Source organism: Garra rufa, unplaced genomic scaffold (genome assembly GCF_049309525.1).
Source record: "Garra rufa unplaced genomic scaffold, GarRuf1.0 hap1_unplaced_345, whole genome shotgun sequence".
Lineage (NCBI taxonomy): Eukaryota > Metazoa > Chordata > Actinopteri > Cypriniformes > Cyprinidae > Garra > Garra rufa.
The window spans coordinates 1-14,536 of NW_027394613.1; the positions used below are offsets into that span (position 1 = coordinate 1).

The window sequence follows — 14,536 nt, forward strand, 5'->3', positions numbered from 1 at the left end:
AGCACAGGTATATTTATATTTGTAGCAATACCCAAAATACAATGTGTGTCAAAATGATCGATTTGACTTTTATGCCAAAAATCATTAGGATATTAAGTAAAGATCATGTTCCATGAAGATATTTGTAAATTTCCTACTGTAAATATATAAAAACTTAATTTTTGTCATTTGGACAACTTTATTTAATATAATAAAATATACAGTTACTCTTTAACAAAATCATATATATATATATATATATATATATATATATATATATATATATATATATATATTTTAACAAAATCATATATATATATATATTGATTTTATAATAGAGTAACTGTTTCTTAAAATTGCACTTAAGGCTATTCTACATTATAAATATTCACTAAATCATAGGGTTTGGAACAACAAATCCAAGTAAATGATGACAAAATCAAGTCTGAGTGAATTTTTCCTTTAAAGTTAAGCTCTGAATGTCTCAGATTTCTCATGTTTTGCCTTGAGGTAAGAAATCACAAAAACAAAAATGAAAAACCAGGCTTACTGTAATGGAAGTACTAGTCTGCACACTTGCACTGTGGTGGTTGGCTGGAGCTTTGTGCGTTGTGCTCCCCAGCAAAGGTCCCAGACTTGGTGCATTAATTCCAGGGAGGAAGTTTTGCAGCTGTGTTTGGGAGCTTACAGAGCCTCCTGTGGTTCCTGGAGGTGCGGGCTGTTTCTCCGGAGCCAAGCATGCCACAGTGACTCCATTCTGCTCAATAATGGAACTTGCGTGTGAACGTCCAGGTACATGCGACACCATTCCAGCTGAGGAGTTTCCACCCTGGGACGTGACTGGAGAAGAGTCTTGGCCCAACTCTATGAACCAAAGGACTTTGTTAAACTACCGCATTAAAGACCTTTCATACAGTATTCAAAGCATACTCTGGAAAACCATAGTTTAGTATTTCAATTTCTGCCTCACTGAAACACCTGCATGGCACTGATATTCAAATAGAAATGACCCTGCACAAAGGCATACTCTTCAAAGGTCTTCAATGCTTTGATGAATGCCAATACCAGACTTTGCACACACAAACAGACACACGTCTGTACAAAAACACAAAGGAAGAAATACTGATTGAAGCGGCTGCCTCAAACTGCTTATAATGGGGCTTTCAAACAGTTTGTGGATTTGCATTGCAAATGTCTTTCCCTGCAGTAGCGAACGAGACCTCTGGACCAGGCCTGCGGTTTGCGAGCTTGACCGCCCAACCAGAAGCTCTCACCTGTGGGAGAATCTCCCAGCAGCCCCTTCCCCAGAGGAACTGGAGCCGGAGTTCGAAGACCAAGAACTTTTTGCAGGAGCAGTCGGGAAGGGTCGCCTAAAAGACCTGGGACCTGAAGGGAAACGAGAGAGCGATGAAGGAGAAAAGAGAGCAGGCAGGCCATAACAGGGTCATGCGGCGAGTGAAAGACGAAATACACACAGATGAGATTATAGCTGCAAAAATACAAAACATAAGATTTATGTCAGCATTATTATTGCATGAATTCCCTTTTTCATGTAAATTTTCCTGTGGATGGCATTATTATTCTTTAGCCAGAACTGGAAAATTTGCATTAAAAATGCCAGTTAGATCTATGGTTCTAATACTGCTATATAAAATAAATGATGCTTTTTCTGAACAAAAGCTGCAGTTTTCTCATTATTTACAACAGAATTTAATGCAGCAGACTAATAATCTAGTCTTGGCAAAAGAACTATGAGCACAATTTCAGGCTGCTGTTGAATATCATGCAGGTAAGTGAAAGGTGGTGATGTATTTCTTTTGTTATGGCTTACATTAGTGATCTGCTTGTCTTTGATCTGTAAGAGCTGTTGTTGGGCCATCTGCATGTGAAGAAGATTCTGGAGAACAAGACCATTTCCTAGGATGGCACTCTGCATGAGAGAAAGAGAGATTGTTAAACATGCTTCATTATTCCTTTCTCTTTACCTTTGAGGGAGCAGCCTATTTTGTAACGTATTTTCCTCTAAAGTGTTCATCTTTGCTGTACTATAGCCTTTTTATCCATTAATGCAGCATCTATTTTATTTCTCGAGGGTGTTTCTTTAACTCTGAGCACCTTTGGCTTCGTGAACTTTTAGAAATTACGCTCCCTTAAAGTGATAGTTCATCTCTTCACGCAAAAAAAGAAAACTGTCAACATTTACTCACCCTCCTATGGAAGCATGTTTCCACCACTGAATAAAAAATATAAAAAAGTTACTCCGCCTTTTTATCTCACAACACAACTTTTTTTCGAGCAAATGTGAGTTTTTATCTCGCAATTTTGAGTTTATGTCGCAATTCTTTTTTATTGCAATTTTATCTTTTATAATTCTGACTTTTTTGCACAATTTTGAGTAGATATCTCGCAATTCTGACTTTTTTTCACAATTGCGGGATTTTATCTAGAAATTTTTAAAAAATTCTTGCAAATGCTAGTTTTTATCTTACAATTCTGACTTTTTTGCGCAATTTTGAGTTTAAATCTCGCAATTCTGACTTTTGTACTCACAAAACTAAGTTTATATCTCGCAATTCTGACTTTTTCTCACAATTGAGTTTTTATCTCGCAATTCTGACTTTTTTCTCGCACGTGCAAGTTGATTTTTTACAATACTGACTTTTTTCTTGCAAATGTGATTTTTTTATCTCACAATTCTGACATTTTTTTACGCAATTTTGAGTTAATATCTCGCAATTCTGACTTTTTTTACTCACAAATGTGAGTTTATATCTCGCAATTCTGACTTTTTCTTGCAAATGCTAGTTTTTATCTTACAATTCTGACTTTTTTGCGCAATTTTGAGTTTAAATCTCGCAATTCTGACTTTTGTACTCACAAAACTAAGTTTATATCTCGCAATTCTGACTTTTTCTCACAATTGAGTTTTTATCTCGCAATTCTGACTTTTTTCTCGCACGTGCAAGTTGATTTTTTACAATACTGACTTTTTTCTTGCAAATGTGATTTTTTTATCTCACAATTCTGACATTTTTTTACGCAATTTTGAGTTAATATCTCGCAATTCTGACTTTTTTTACTCACAAATGTGAGTTTATATCTCGCAATTCTGACTTTTTCTCACAATTGAGTTTTTATCTCGCAATTCTGACTTTTTTTTAAAGGAGGTGGAGGTGAAGTGAGTGAGGCCAAGTATGGTGACCCATACTAGGAATTTGTGCTCTGCATTTAACCCATCCAAGTGCACACACACAGTAGTGAACACACACACACACACACACCGTGAACACACACCCGGAGCAGTGGGCAGCCATTGCTGCGGCGCCCGGGGAGCAGTTGGGGGTTCGGGGCCTTGCTCAAGGGACTCACCTCAGTCGTGGTATTGTGCTGTACATTCACTCCCCCCACCTACAATCCCTGCCGGACCTGAGACTCGAACCTGCAACCTTTGGGTTACAAGTCCGCTAGTCATTTGCAAGAATGCGAGTTTTCTCGCACATGCAAGTTTATTTTTCACAATTCTGACTATTTCTTGCAAATGTGAGTTTTTATCTTACAATTTCGAGTTTTTAGCTCACAATTCTGACTTTTTTACTCACAAATGCAAGTTTTTTCTCCCAATTCTGACTTTTTTCTCGCAAATGTGAGTTTGTGATACGTTGTGATACGTTCTTGCAAAAAAAAATGTTCTTGCAAATGCGAGTTTTTATCTTGCAATTCTGACGTTTTTCTCACAATTTCGAGTTTTTAGCTCATAATTCTGACTTTTTTGCGCAATTTTGAGTTTAAATCTCGAAATTCTGACTTTTTTACTCACAAATGCAAGTTTTTAGCTCACAATTCTGACTTTTTCGTGCAATTTCAAGTTTATATCTCGCAATTTTAACTTTTTTGTCGCAATTGCAAGTTTATTTTTTACAATTCTGACTATTTCTTGCAAATGTGAGTTTTTATCTTACAATTCTGACATTTTTCTCACAATTTCGAGTTTTTAGCTCACAATTCTGACTTTTTTCTCGTAAATGCGAGTTTATATCTCCCAATTCTGACTTTTTTTTTTTTTTTTTTACAATTGCGGGATTTTATCTAGAAATTAAACAAAAATTTCTTGCAAATGTGAGTTTTTATCTCGCAATTCTGACTTTTTTTTATCGCAATTGCAAGTTTATTTTTTACAATTCTGACTATTTCTTACAAATGTGTTTTTATCTTACAATTCTGACGTTTTTCTCACAATTTCAAGTTTTTTTCTCACAATTCTGACTTTTTTACTCACAAATGCAAGTTTTTGTTTTTTTTTCTCGCAAATGCGAGTTTATATCTCCCAATTCTGACTTGGGAGATATAAAAAAAAAATGTTCTTGCGAATGCGAGTTTTTATCTTGCAATTCTGACGTTTTTCTCACAATTTCGAGTTTTTAGCTCATAATTCTGACTTTTTTGCGCAATTTTGAGTTTAAATCTCGAAATTCTGACTTTTTTACTCACAAATGCATGTTTTTAGCTCACAATTCTGACTTTTTCGTGCAATTTCAAGTTTATATCTCGCAATTTTAACTTTTTTGTCGCAATTGCAAGTTTATTTTTTACAATTCTGACTATTTCTTGCAAATGTGAGTTTTTATCTTACAATTCTGACATTTTTCTCACAATTTCGAGTTTTTAGCTCACAATTCTGACTTTTTTCTCGTAAATGCGAGTTTATATCTCCCAATTCTGACTTTTTTTTTTTTTTTTTTACAATTGCGGGATTTTATCTAGAAATTAAACAAAAATTTCTTGCAAATGTGAGTTTTTATCTCGCAATTCTGACTTTTTTTTATCGCAATTGCAAGTTTATTTTTTACAATTCTGACTATTTCTTACAAATGTGTTTTTATCTTACAATTCTAACGTTTTTCTCACAATTTCAAGTTTTTTTCTCACAATTCTGACTTTTTTACTCACAAATGCAAGTTTTTGTTTTTTTTTCTCGCAAATGCGAGTTTATATCTCCCAATTCTGACTTGGGAGATATAAAAAAAAAATGTTCTTGCGAATGCGAGTTTTTATCTTGCAATTCTGACGTTTTTCTCACAATTTCGAGTTTTTAGCTCATAATTCTGACTTTTTTGCGCAATTTTGAGTTTAAATCTCGAAATTCTGACTTTTTTACTCACAAATGCAAGTTTTTAGCTCACAATTCTGACTTTTTCGCGCAATTTCAAGTTTATATCTCGCAATTTGAACTTTTTTCTTCCAATTCTGACTTTTTTTCTCGCGATTGCGAGTTTATATCTCTCAATTCTGACCTTTTTTCTTGCAAATGCAAGTTTATATCTCCCAACTCTGACTTTTTTTTTTTTTTTTTTTTTTTTTACAATTGCGGGATTTTATATAGAAATTAAACAAAAATTTCTTTCAAAAAAGTTTTTATCCAGCAATTCTGACTTTTTTCTCACAATTGCGAGTTATAGAGTCCAATTTTGAGGGAAAAAAACATATGTTCTTAGAATTGCGAGTTTATATCTCACTATTATAAATTAACTCACAGTTGCATGTTATAAAGTCAGAATTGTGAGATGTAAACTTGCAATTGTGAAAAAAAAAAAAGGCAGAATTGTGAGAATTTTTACTTTTTTTATTCAGTGGAGGAAATGGGCTTCCATTCCTGAGTTTCTTTCTGCTGAACACAAAATAAGATATTTTAAGGAATGCTGGTAACAGTTGATGATAGCCACTGACTTCCATAGATTTTTTTTAGTAAATGGCTACCGTAAACTGTTTGGTTACCAGCATTCTTCAAAAACATTTTGTGCTAAACAGCTAAAGAAATTCATACAGTTTTGAACAACTTGAGGGTTTTTCATTTTTGGTTGAACTGTCCCTTTAAGTCAGTCTTGCGAGTGACAGAAAGAGAAAATGAGTACCTGCTGTGCTTTTCCTAACTGTAGCAGTGCTGCAGTCAACGGTGGACGCAGGAAGGGGAGATTTTGAGGTCGACCAAACTTTCCTGATGGGAAACCATTAGATAAACAAAATGAGACGCAAACACAGTAAACAATGTGAAATGAAACTAACCAAGACAAGCCCTCAAAAAAAGCTGAAAAGATGTGGTCGATATTGGTGGCCACATGATTTTGTCATTCCAAAATTCCAGCTTCAGCACTAATGGCAAGTTGCTCCAGAATAGGTAGAGAAGTTTAACATTTAATCATGTGCTATATTTAGTGTTGTAATTGTGTGTTCTCTTTAAGCTCCGGCCTCCACTTCTTCCTCAGCTCATTTATTCTCCCACCCAATGAAAAGTTCATTTTAATATATGATTAGGCTTTCATCAAGAGAAAAATCTGCTCTGATCTACAGCGCTGGTGATCACCGTTACACAGCCAACACACACACATACGCAGAAGTATGAGAGATATTTCATCTCAAAACCCACAGTCCTCACAGGACACATTTTTGGTTCTGTCTGGAAAAGTACTTAAACGTGTTACTTATGAATATTCAATAAATTATTCGCCTAATGAGTAAAGAGACACTTAAGAGAGGCACAGAGAGAGAGTGTTACCTTCTCGTTTGGCGGTAGGGTAGGGTCTCATAAGGACTTGGAGAGCAGCAGGATTGGTCATACTGTTCAGGAACTGGGCCAGGTTGGGTTCAGGCAGTAGACCTTTCTTATTGCTCAACATCTACAGGAGCACACACATGACAAAGAAACAAACATTAATTCATTTATTATACAACAATAAACCCATATCTAAACAAATATTATGATTTTTAAAATGTATTTATTTATTTTTTTCAGTTAAATAAAAGAAAAAGAAAAGAAGACTCAAGTTTTTGTTCATTAAAGTAGGTCTTTAGTAAATCTTTACATCTATAACAGATCTCTCGGAATGTAGTATGATATTTTTTTCTTGATACATTTCTGGAGCTTTTGCTTCATCTTTGAAGCTTGAAAGCTTCAGTCCCTATTCATGGTTTCTTTTTTCTTCCATGTATCACAGAAGAAAGCAATACTTACCCCAATGGCAAATATTTATTTTAGTCAAAGCATAAACCTTTATACCTCTAAAAACATAAATATTTATATTTTGCATGTCAGGTAAATGTATGTTAACTAACTAATCAGGGTCTTTACAATTTAACTGTAAAACAGTACAAAACTATGGAAGCCCGTTTCTGCCACTGAATAAAAAAGGTAATTGTGACTTTTTATCTCACAATTCTCACTTATTTTCTTACAACTGTGAGATATAAACTCGCAATTCTGACTTTTTTCCTTAGAACTGCAAGTTTATATCTTGAAATTTATAGTAAAATTTCCCTCTCAAATTTGGACTTTATAACTCACAATTGCGAGTTTATATCTCATAATTCTGAGGGAAAAAAAGTCAGAATTGTGAGATTTAAACTCACAAGTGTGAGGAAAAAGTCATAATTGCGAGATACAAAGTCTTGCAAGACTTTATTTTTCACTAGTGAGTTTATATGATGCAGTTCTGAAAAAAAGTCAAAATTGGGAGATACAAACTAGCATTTGCGAGAAAAAAAGTCAGAATTGTGAGATTTAAACTTCCAATTGCAGAAAGTCAGAATTGTGCGACACGTCGCATTTGCGAGAAAAAAGTCAGAATTGCAAGACTTTATTTCTTGCAATTGTTTGTCATGCAATTCTGAGAAAAAAGTCAAAGTTGCAAGATGTAAACTCGTAATTGCAGAAAAAAAGTCAGAATTGCGAGATACACACTTGCATTTGCAAGAAAAAAGTCAGAATTGCGTGACTATTTCTCACAATTGTGTTTATATCACACAATTCTGAGAAAAAAGGCAAAAGTGCGAGATATAAACTCGCAATTGTAAAAAGGTCAGAATTGCGACATACAAACTCGCATTTGTGAGAAAAAGTCAGAATTGCAAGACTTTATTTCTTGTAATTGTGAGTTTATATCATGCAATTCTGAGAAAAAAAAGTCAAAATTGCAAGATATAAACTCGCATTTGTGAAAAAAAGTCAGAATTGTGAGATAAAAAAAGCCTGTAAAGCCTATTCCAAAAATTCTATTCTTATAGCAAATACATGCAATTTGGTGGAGTTGCTGAGCTGATATTTATGTCCAAAATGTAATATTAAATTCTCTTAGCTTATAATGTAAATCAGTAAAATCTACCAATAGTATGCCTCCATAAGGTTATATTTAAATGCTTTGTTTTATTATCAAATCCTTGTAGTGTTTTATTGCAATGCAAAACTGTAATTTTAGAATTATACTAAAAGTTCTTTTTATTTGCTAAAAAAAGTATAAAGAATCAATCAGATGCTAGAACTCATCTAATAGACGTGTACAAGATGTGTCAAACTGATTAATCGCGATTAATCACATCCAAAATATATTTCTTAAAAATATACATGTATGTGTGTGTGTGTGTGTGTGTGTGTGTGTGTGTGTGTTTATAAATATACACAGTGCACACACACATTGTGTAAACACAAACTTTGATTTTGGATGTGATTAATCACGATTAATCGATTTGACATCACTAGTACAAGAGTTTTTTTAAGCAAAATTTGATGCTTATAATTTAGAGGCCTTAGAAATTTGCATATCAAATATGATACAGTAGGCAATATAGGGTTAAGATTTTTTTTTTGCAGAGCTTCCTTGATGTCTTGTCAAATGTTTATCTGGGATGTTTATGTCCCAGTGGTGAGTGAGCATGTGTGAGTGTGTGTGTATTTGTTGGCATGGGGGAGATGCTTGCAGACATGCAGAACCCCTGATTAGATCTCTGATGTCTGCTAGAGGTGTGGATCCATCCCAACCACACTCCAACTCCATCTGCTGACTACTACTCCCCCATCCACACACACATCTACGCTTGGGCACATACACACATTGTGCTGCTTTCATACTGGAATGGGGAAGCCAAGAATGTAGCCACTTATTCAGGAATGAGGGGACATGGACGTAATAATTTAAGAATCAGAGAAAGGTGGTGGTGGCGATGATGGGCCTGGATGAAGCGGCAGATGGGCGAAGTATTCAGGGAGAGGGACTGGAGAGACAGTTGGCTTTTCTCTTTATAAGAATGACAAAAACAGGGTTGTGTCCCATCATGCCCCTGCCCAGAGCTTCAGAGATGGATTAGCAGAGAGCTCTGCTCCTGATGTATGCTTCCAAAGAGCCACAAACTACAGCTGAGAAACTCTACTGTCTATAGCATTAGACAATTCATTGAATTTACAAGAACTGAAACAACTGGTGGTTAATTGCAATCTAAATAAAGCAGGTCAAATAATTTACAGTATATGTGACCCTGGTCCACAAAACCAGTCATAAGGGGCACTTAAATGCTTTCTATTGATGTATGGTTTGTTAGGATAGTACAATATTTGGCTGAGATACAACTATTTGAAAATCTAAAATCTGAGGGTGCTAAAAAATCTAAATATTGAGAAAATCACCTTTAAAATTGTCCAAATGAAGTTCTTAGCAGTGCAAGTTACTAATCAAAAATTAAGTTGTGATATATTTGGTATATATTTTGGTATATGGTAGGAAATTTACAAAATATCCTCATGGAACATGATCTTTACTTAATATCATAATGATTTTGATATATGTGATATATACAGTCAAGCCTGAAATTCTTCATACCCCTGGCAAATTCTGACTTAAAGTTATTTTATTCAACAAGCAAGTTTTTTTTTTTTTTTTTTTGACCGGAAATGACACAGGCTTCTCCCAAAAGATAATAAGAAGATGTACATCATTGTGGAAAAAAATATTTCTCAGCTTTTATTTACATTTAAACAAAAAGTGGCATGTCCAAAATTATTCAAACCCTTTGCAAACTGTCACAGTCTATGGGAAGTCATATATATATATATATATATATATATAGAGAGAGAGAGAGAGAGAGAGAGAGAGAGAGAGAGAGAGAGAGAGATTGAGCACAGAGCACAATGTCCTCAGCAAAAGTCAAATTGGATTCTTACCAAATTATAGAACAACAGACCACATCTTCACCCTTCACACCCTAATTGACAAATACATTAACCAAAACAAAACCAAAATATTTGCTTGCTTTGTAGATTTCCAAAAGGCCTTTGATTCAATCTGGCATAAAGGTCTGCTGTCAAAACTTCTAGAATCAGGTATTGGGGGTAAAACATACAATATTATTAAAACAATGTATTCTAACAATCAGTGTTCAATTAAAATTGGAAATAAACAAACAGAATTCTTCACTCAAAAACGAGGTGTGAGGCAGGGCTGCCCACTATCACCGACCCTCTTCAATATTTACATCAATGAATTGGCGAAACTCCTAGAACAATCAACAGCACCTGGCCTCACACTACATGACTGCAACATAAAGTTCTTGTTGTTTGCAGATGATCTGGTTCTGCTGTCTCCAACAGAGGAGGGTCTACAGCAGAACCTAGACATTCTGAACAAGTTTTGTCAGACCTGGGCCCTGACTATTAATCCTAACAAAACTAAAGTACTAACATTCCAGAAAAGACCCACATGTCAGGGAAAGAGATACAATTTCACCCTTGGTATGACCAAAATTGAATATGCCCCAAACTACACATACCTTGGGGTGAAAATAAGTGCAACTGGTAAACTGAATTTGGCTGTGAATGAAATGAAGGAGAAAGCAAGAAGGGCCTTTTATGCCATCAAAAAATCTATCCAAATTGAAATACCAGTTAGAATCTGGCTCAAAATATTCCAATCAGTCATAGAACCTATTGCATTATATGGCAGTGAAGTATGGGGTCCTCTCCTAAATCACGAATTTGAAAAATGGGACAAAAATCCGATTGAAGTTCTGCATACTGAGTTCTGTAAGAGTATTCTCAGAGTACAGAGGAACACACCGAACAACGCATGCAGGGCAGAATTAGGCCAATACCCTCTACTAATGCGCATTGAGAAACGAGCCATTAAATTTTGGAAACACCTAAAAACGAGTGACCCCAACTCTTACCATTTTAAAGCCCTTAAAAACCATGAAGTGAACCCTGAAAAAATTCCCCTGATTCAGATGCTCCTGAAGCTGCAAAAACACACTAACATAACTAACAACATCCAGAATCAGGAAAATGAAATATCCATTCACACAATTCATCCCAACCAAATTATAAAAGCACACAAAGAAAATTATCTATCCTATTGGAATGAAACGACAGAAAAACAAAGTAAACTTGAATGTTATTTGGCCCTACATAGAGATTATGCAACTGCAGATTATCTGAGTACAGTGAAAAACTGTAAATTAAGAAGACAAATGACGAGGTACAGACTGAGCAATCATTCTCTGACTATAGAGACGGGCAGATATCGACAGCACTGGCTGCCCAAAGAGAGCCGCATCTGCCCATACTGTAATCATGGGGAAGTGGAGACAGAGCAACACTTCCTCACCAGCTGTCCTAACTACCAAGAAATTAGAACAAAATTTTATCCAAAATTTGAAACACTTTGCCCTGACTTTAAAATGTTAAACAAGAAAACACAACTTCAATATTTATTAGGTGAAAAACAAGATTGTATCTTACTAGCAGCAAGATACATTGATGCCTGTCACAAAAAGAGGGAGGAGTCAACAAATCAGTGATGCGCCCGCCACATACACACACGCACACACAAACACACTCACACACACACACACACACACACACACACACACACACACACACACACACACATCACATTGAATTTTAAATTGTTCATAGAATTCTAATGTGTTCATTATTTGTCCTGCTTTTTAAAAATGTATATACATGCATGTTTCTGTTGCATACATACCTGTTTTACATTCAATGTAAACACTCTGCTTTGGCAATACACTGTAATAATTGTCATGCCAATAAAGCACATATTGAATTGAATTGAATTGATTACTTAGTGTGTAATTCTAATTCTTTACTAATACAATTCAATGTGTAGTACATTTTAAAGGTACAATATAAAAGAATTAAGAATGCACTGATACAGATGATGGCATTACGTGTCTTTTAATGTTTTTTTTTAGCATGTAAGTAAAAACATTAAATGTTACGTGAAATGTTCTGTATAATAAGTGGTTTCCAACATCATTCCAGAAAATGTCAAGTGATTACTGTTCCGCTGCACTGAGGAAGCTCTAAATGTTCATGCTGCAATTGAATGAAAAATAGGACAGAACGATAAAATGAACAGTGACAGTAACATAAGCTTATAATACATTTTAGTAGGCATAGTTAAGCATGAAAATGACTAGGAAATATCTATTCACTAAATAAATTTGGTAAGTAATATGATGATTTTTTTTTATTATTATTTTTTGCAATAAGAAAAACAGGAATTGAAAGTTTCTAAAAAGTCTAAAATGTTTAATTGGACATGGGGCATAAAAATTTAAATAAATAAAATAATTAATTAATACTGTTTTATTGTAATTATTGTTTTTTTATGAATTAATTATACTTTTTAACCGTATAAATGAATTATACACCATTAAAAAAAAATTCAAAGCAATTTAAATGTTTAAACAAATAAAGAAAGCTAACATTTTTGTTTAAATCAGTTTGACTTTCATTTGTATTTTTTTGTTTGTTTGTTTGTTTCCAATTGATTTTCCTTATTACATAAGTTCCAAGTGTTTATTAAGTCACTGAAACCTTGGCACCACTTGGATTTTCATACATCGTAAGGAAGCAAATAAACTTTAAGGCTTAGTTCACCCAAAAATGAAAATTCTGTCATTAATTATTCACCCTCATGTTGTTCCAAACTTATAAGACCTTTGTTCATCTTCAGAACACAAATTAGGATATTTTCAATTAAATCCGATAGCTTTCTGACCCTGCATAGACAGTAATGCAACTGACACGTTCAACGTCCAGAAAGGTAGTAAGGACATTGTTAAAATAGTCCATGTGACATCAATGTCCATACTACCTTTATGAGCCTTGAAAGTGGTAGTTGCGTTATCGTCTATGCAGGGTCAGAGAGCTCTCAGATTTCATCAAATTAATTTGTGTTCCGAAAATGAAGGTCTTACGGGTTCGGAACAACATGAGGATGAGTCATTAAAAACAGAATTTAATTTAAAGTTTCCTGACTACAATAAGAACCCTAAACAAACTATTTGTATTTATGTAACAATAACTGAGGCACAGCACAAAATAACTGATATAACCTGCAGGCAAGCATCTTTGGACGTTATCCGTATGAACTCCCAATGTACTAACCAGTGAAGAAGACAAGTGCAGGCACCTGCTAGTCCCCAAGCAGTGCTAAAATTACATGACTACACTCACACATAAGCACAACGGCCCATCAGACTGAGGGGAAAGCTTGTGCCCTCACAGTCTGTGGATGAGTGGGTAGGCGTGTCTCGGATACAGACAGAGCACAGAGATGCCTGTGGCTCGGAGGGGTGGACTTCCTGAGAAATGTCAGCTTGCATTTGCTCTATTTGGCTTGATACTTTTTAGAGGAAAAAGAGGAAGTAAGAGAGAGAGCAAAGGGGAGCGGAGACAAAAAGCATTGCATTAAAGACCCCATGAAATCAAAATTGCAATTTTTTGGCTTTCAGTTCAGGTCTGTCAGCTTTGAGGTCTTTATATGCTTACGTAGTCCTAAAAGTTGACAAAATCAAGTTATTGGCAATCTAGAAAAATCAATAGGCAATTGGCAGTTGTTTATTAGGACAAATGCCAACACATAAATTTAAATTTGTGTTCATAAAACTGTTTCATAGATTCTACAAACATATTCCACCTTTAAAAGATCTTAAAAACTGGGAGTCAGATATTTTATTGTCCACCACAAGCAAAAAGCTGAATGTTGAACAATGAAATCAATTAATTTCAGATATTGCTCTGCCAACAATAAACAGTATCTGTCTACAGAATGAAGTCTCAGATTTGAAAAGAAATGAACACAACTAAAGAAAGCCAAACATCAATGAGAACCACTATTTGAGACATTGAGACTGTATTGAGTGGTGGCTAACTGCCTAACATTCTGTGACTTTCTGTGAATTAGCTTGTCTTGTAAAAGTGCAAAAAATATGCCAAAGTTACAAATAATAAAATGTAACCAACCAACCGTTGCGTTGTATATTCTTTGGGGTCAATAAGAAGTAAGTTAGAACTATATACATATATATATATATATATATATATATATATATATATATATATATATATATATATATATTAAGAAATCAATAATTGTATTTGGCAAGCATGCATTTAAAGACTTTTACATTGTTACAAAAAAAATCTATTTCAAATAAATGCTATTAGTTTGAACTTTCAAAAATAAATCCTGAAAAATGTTGTTTCGACAAAAAAGTGTTTTTAATACTGATAATAGTAAGAAATGTTTCTTGATCAAAAAATATTGGCATGCATATAAGAATGATTTTTGAATTTGACTCTGAACTGAAAAATGGTTTTGCCATCACAGGAATGAATTACATTTTATTATACACTACCAGTCAAATTTTTTTTATTTTTATTTTTTTTTTTAAGAAGTCTCTTCTGCTCACCAAGCCTGCATTTATTTGA

The 14,536-nt window shown here is 34.3% G+C and overlaps 1 protein-coding gene across 1 annotated transcript; it reads right to left on the minus strand.

Moving 5' to 3' along the window:
* Positions 1-555: 555 nt before the first annotated feature.
* Positions 556-13,428, minus strand: LOC141317111 (ribonucleoprotein PTB-binding 2-like; the record flags this gene model as incomplete). The annotated part of the gene is made up of 6 exons (XM_073832924.1): positions 13,282-13,428; positions 6,530-6,650; positions 5,889-5,971; positions 1,811-1,909; positions 1,254-1,365; positions 556-843 (listed from the first exon to the last, which is right to left on the minus strand). Coding segments are annotated over exons 1-6 (850 nt in total), but the record flags the coding sequence as incomplete, so codon positions are not given.
* Positions 13,429-14,536: the final 1,108 nt, after the last annotated feature.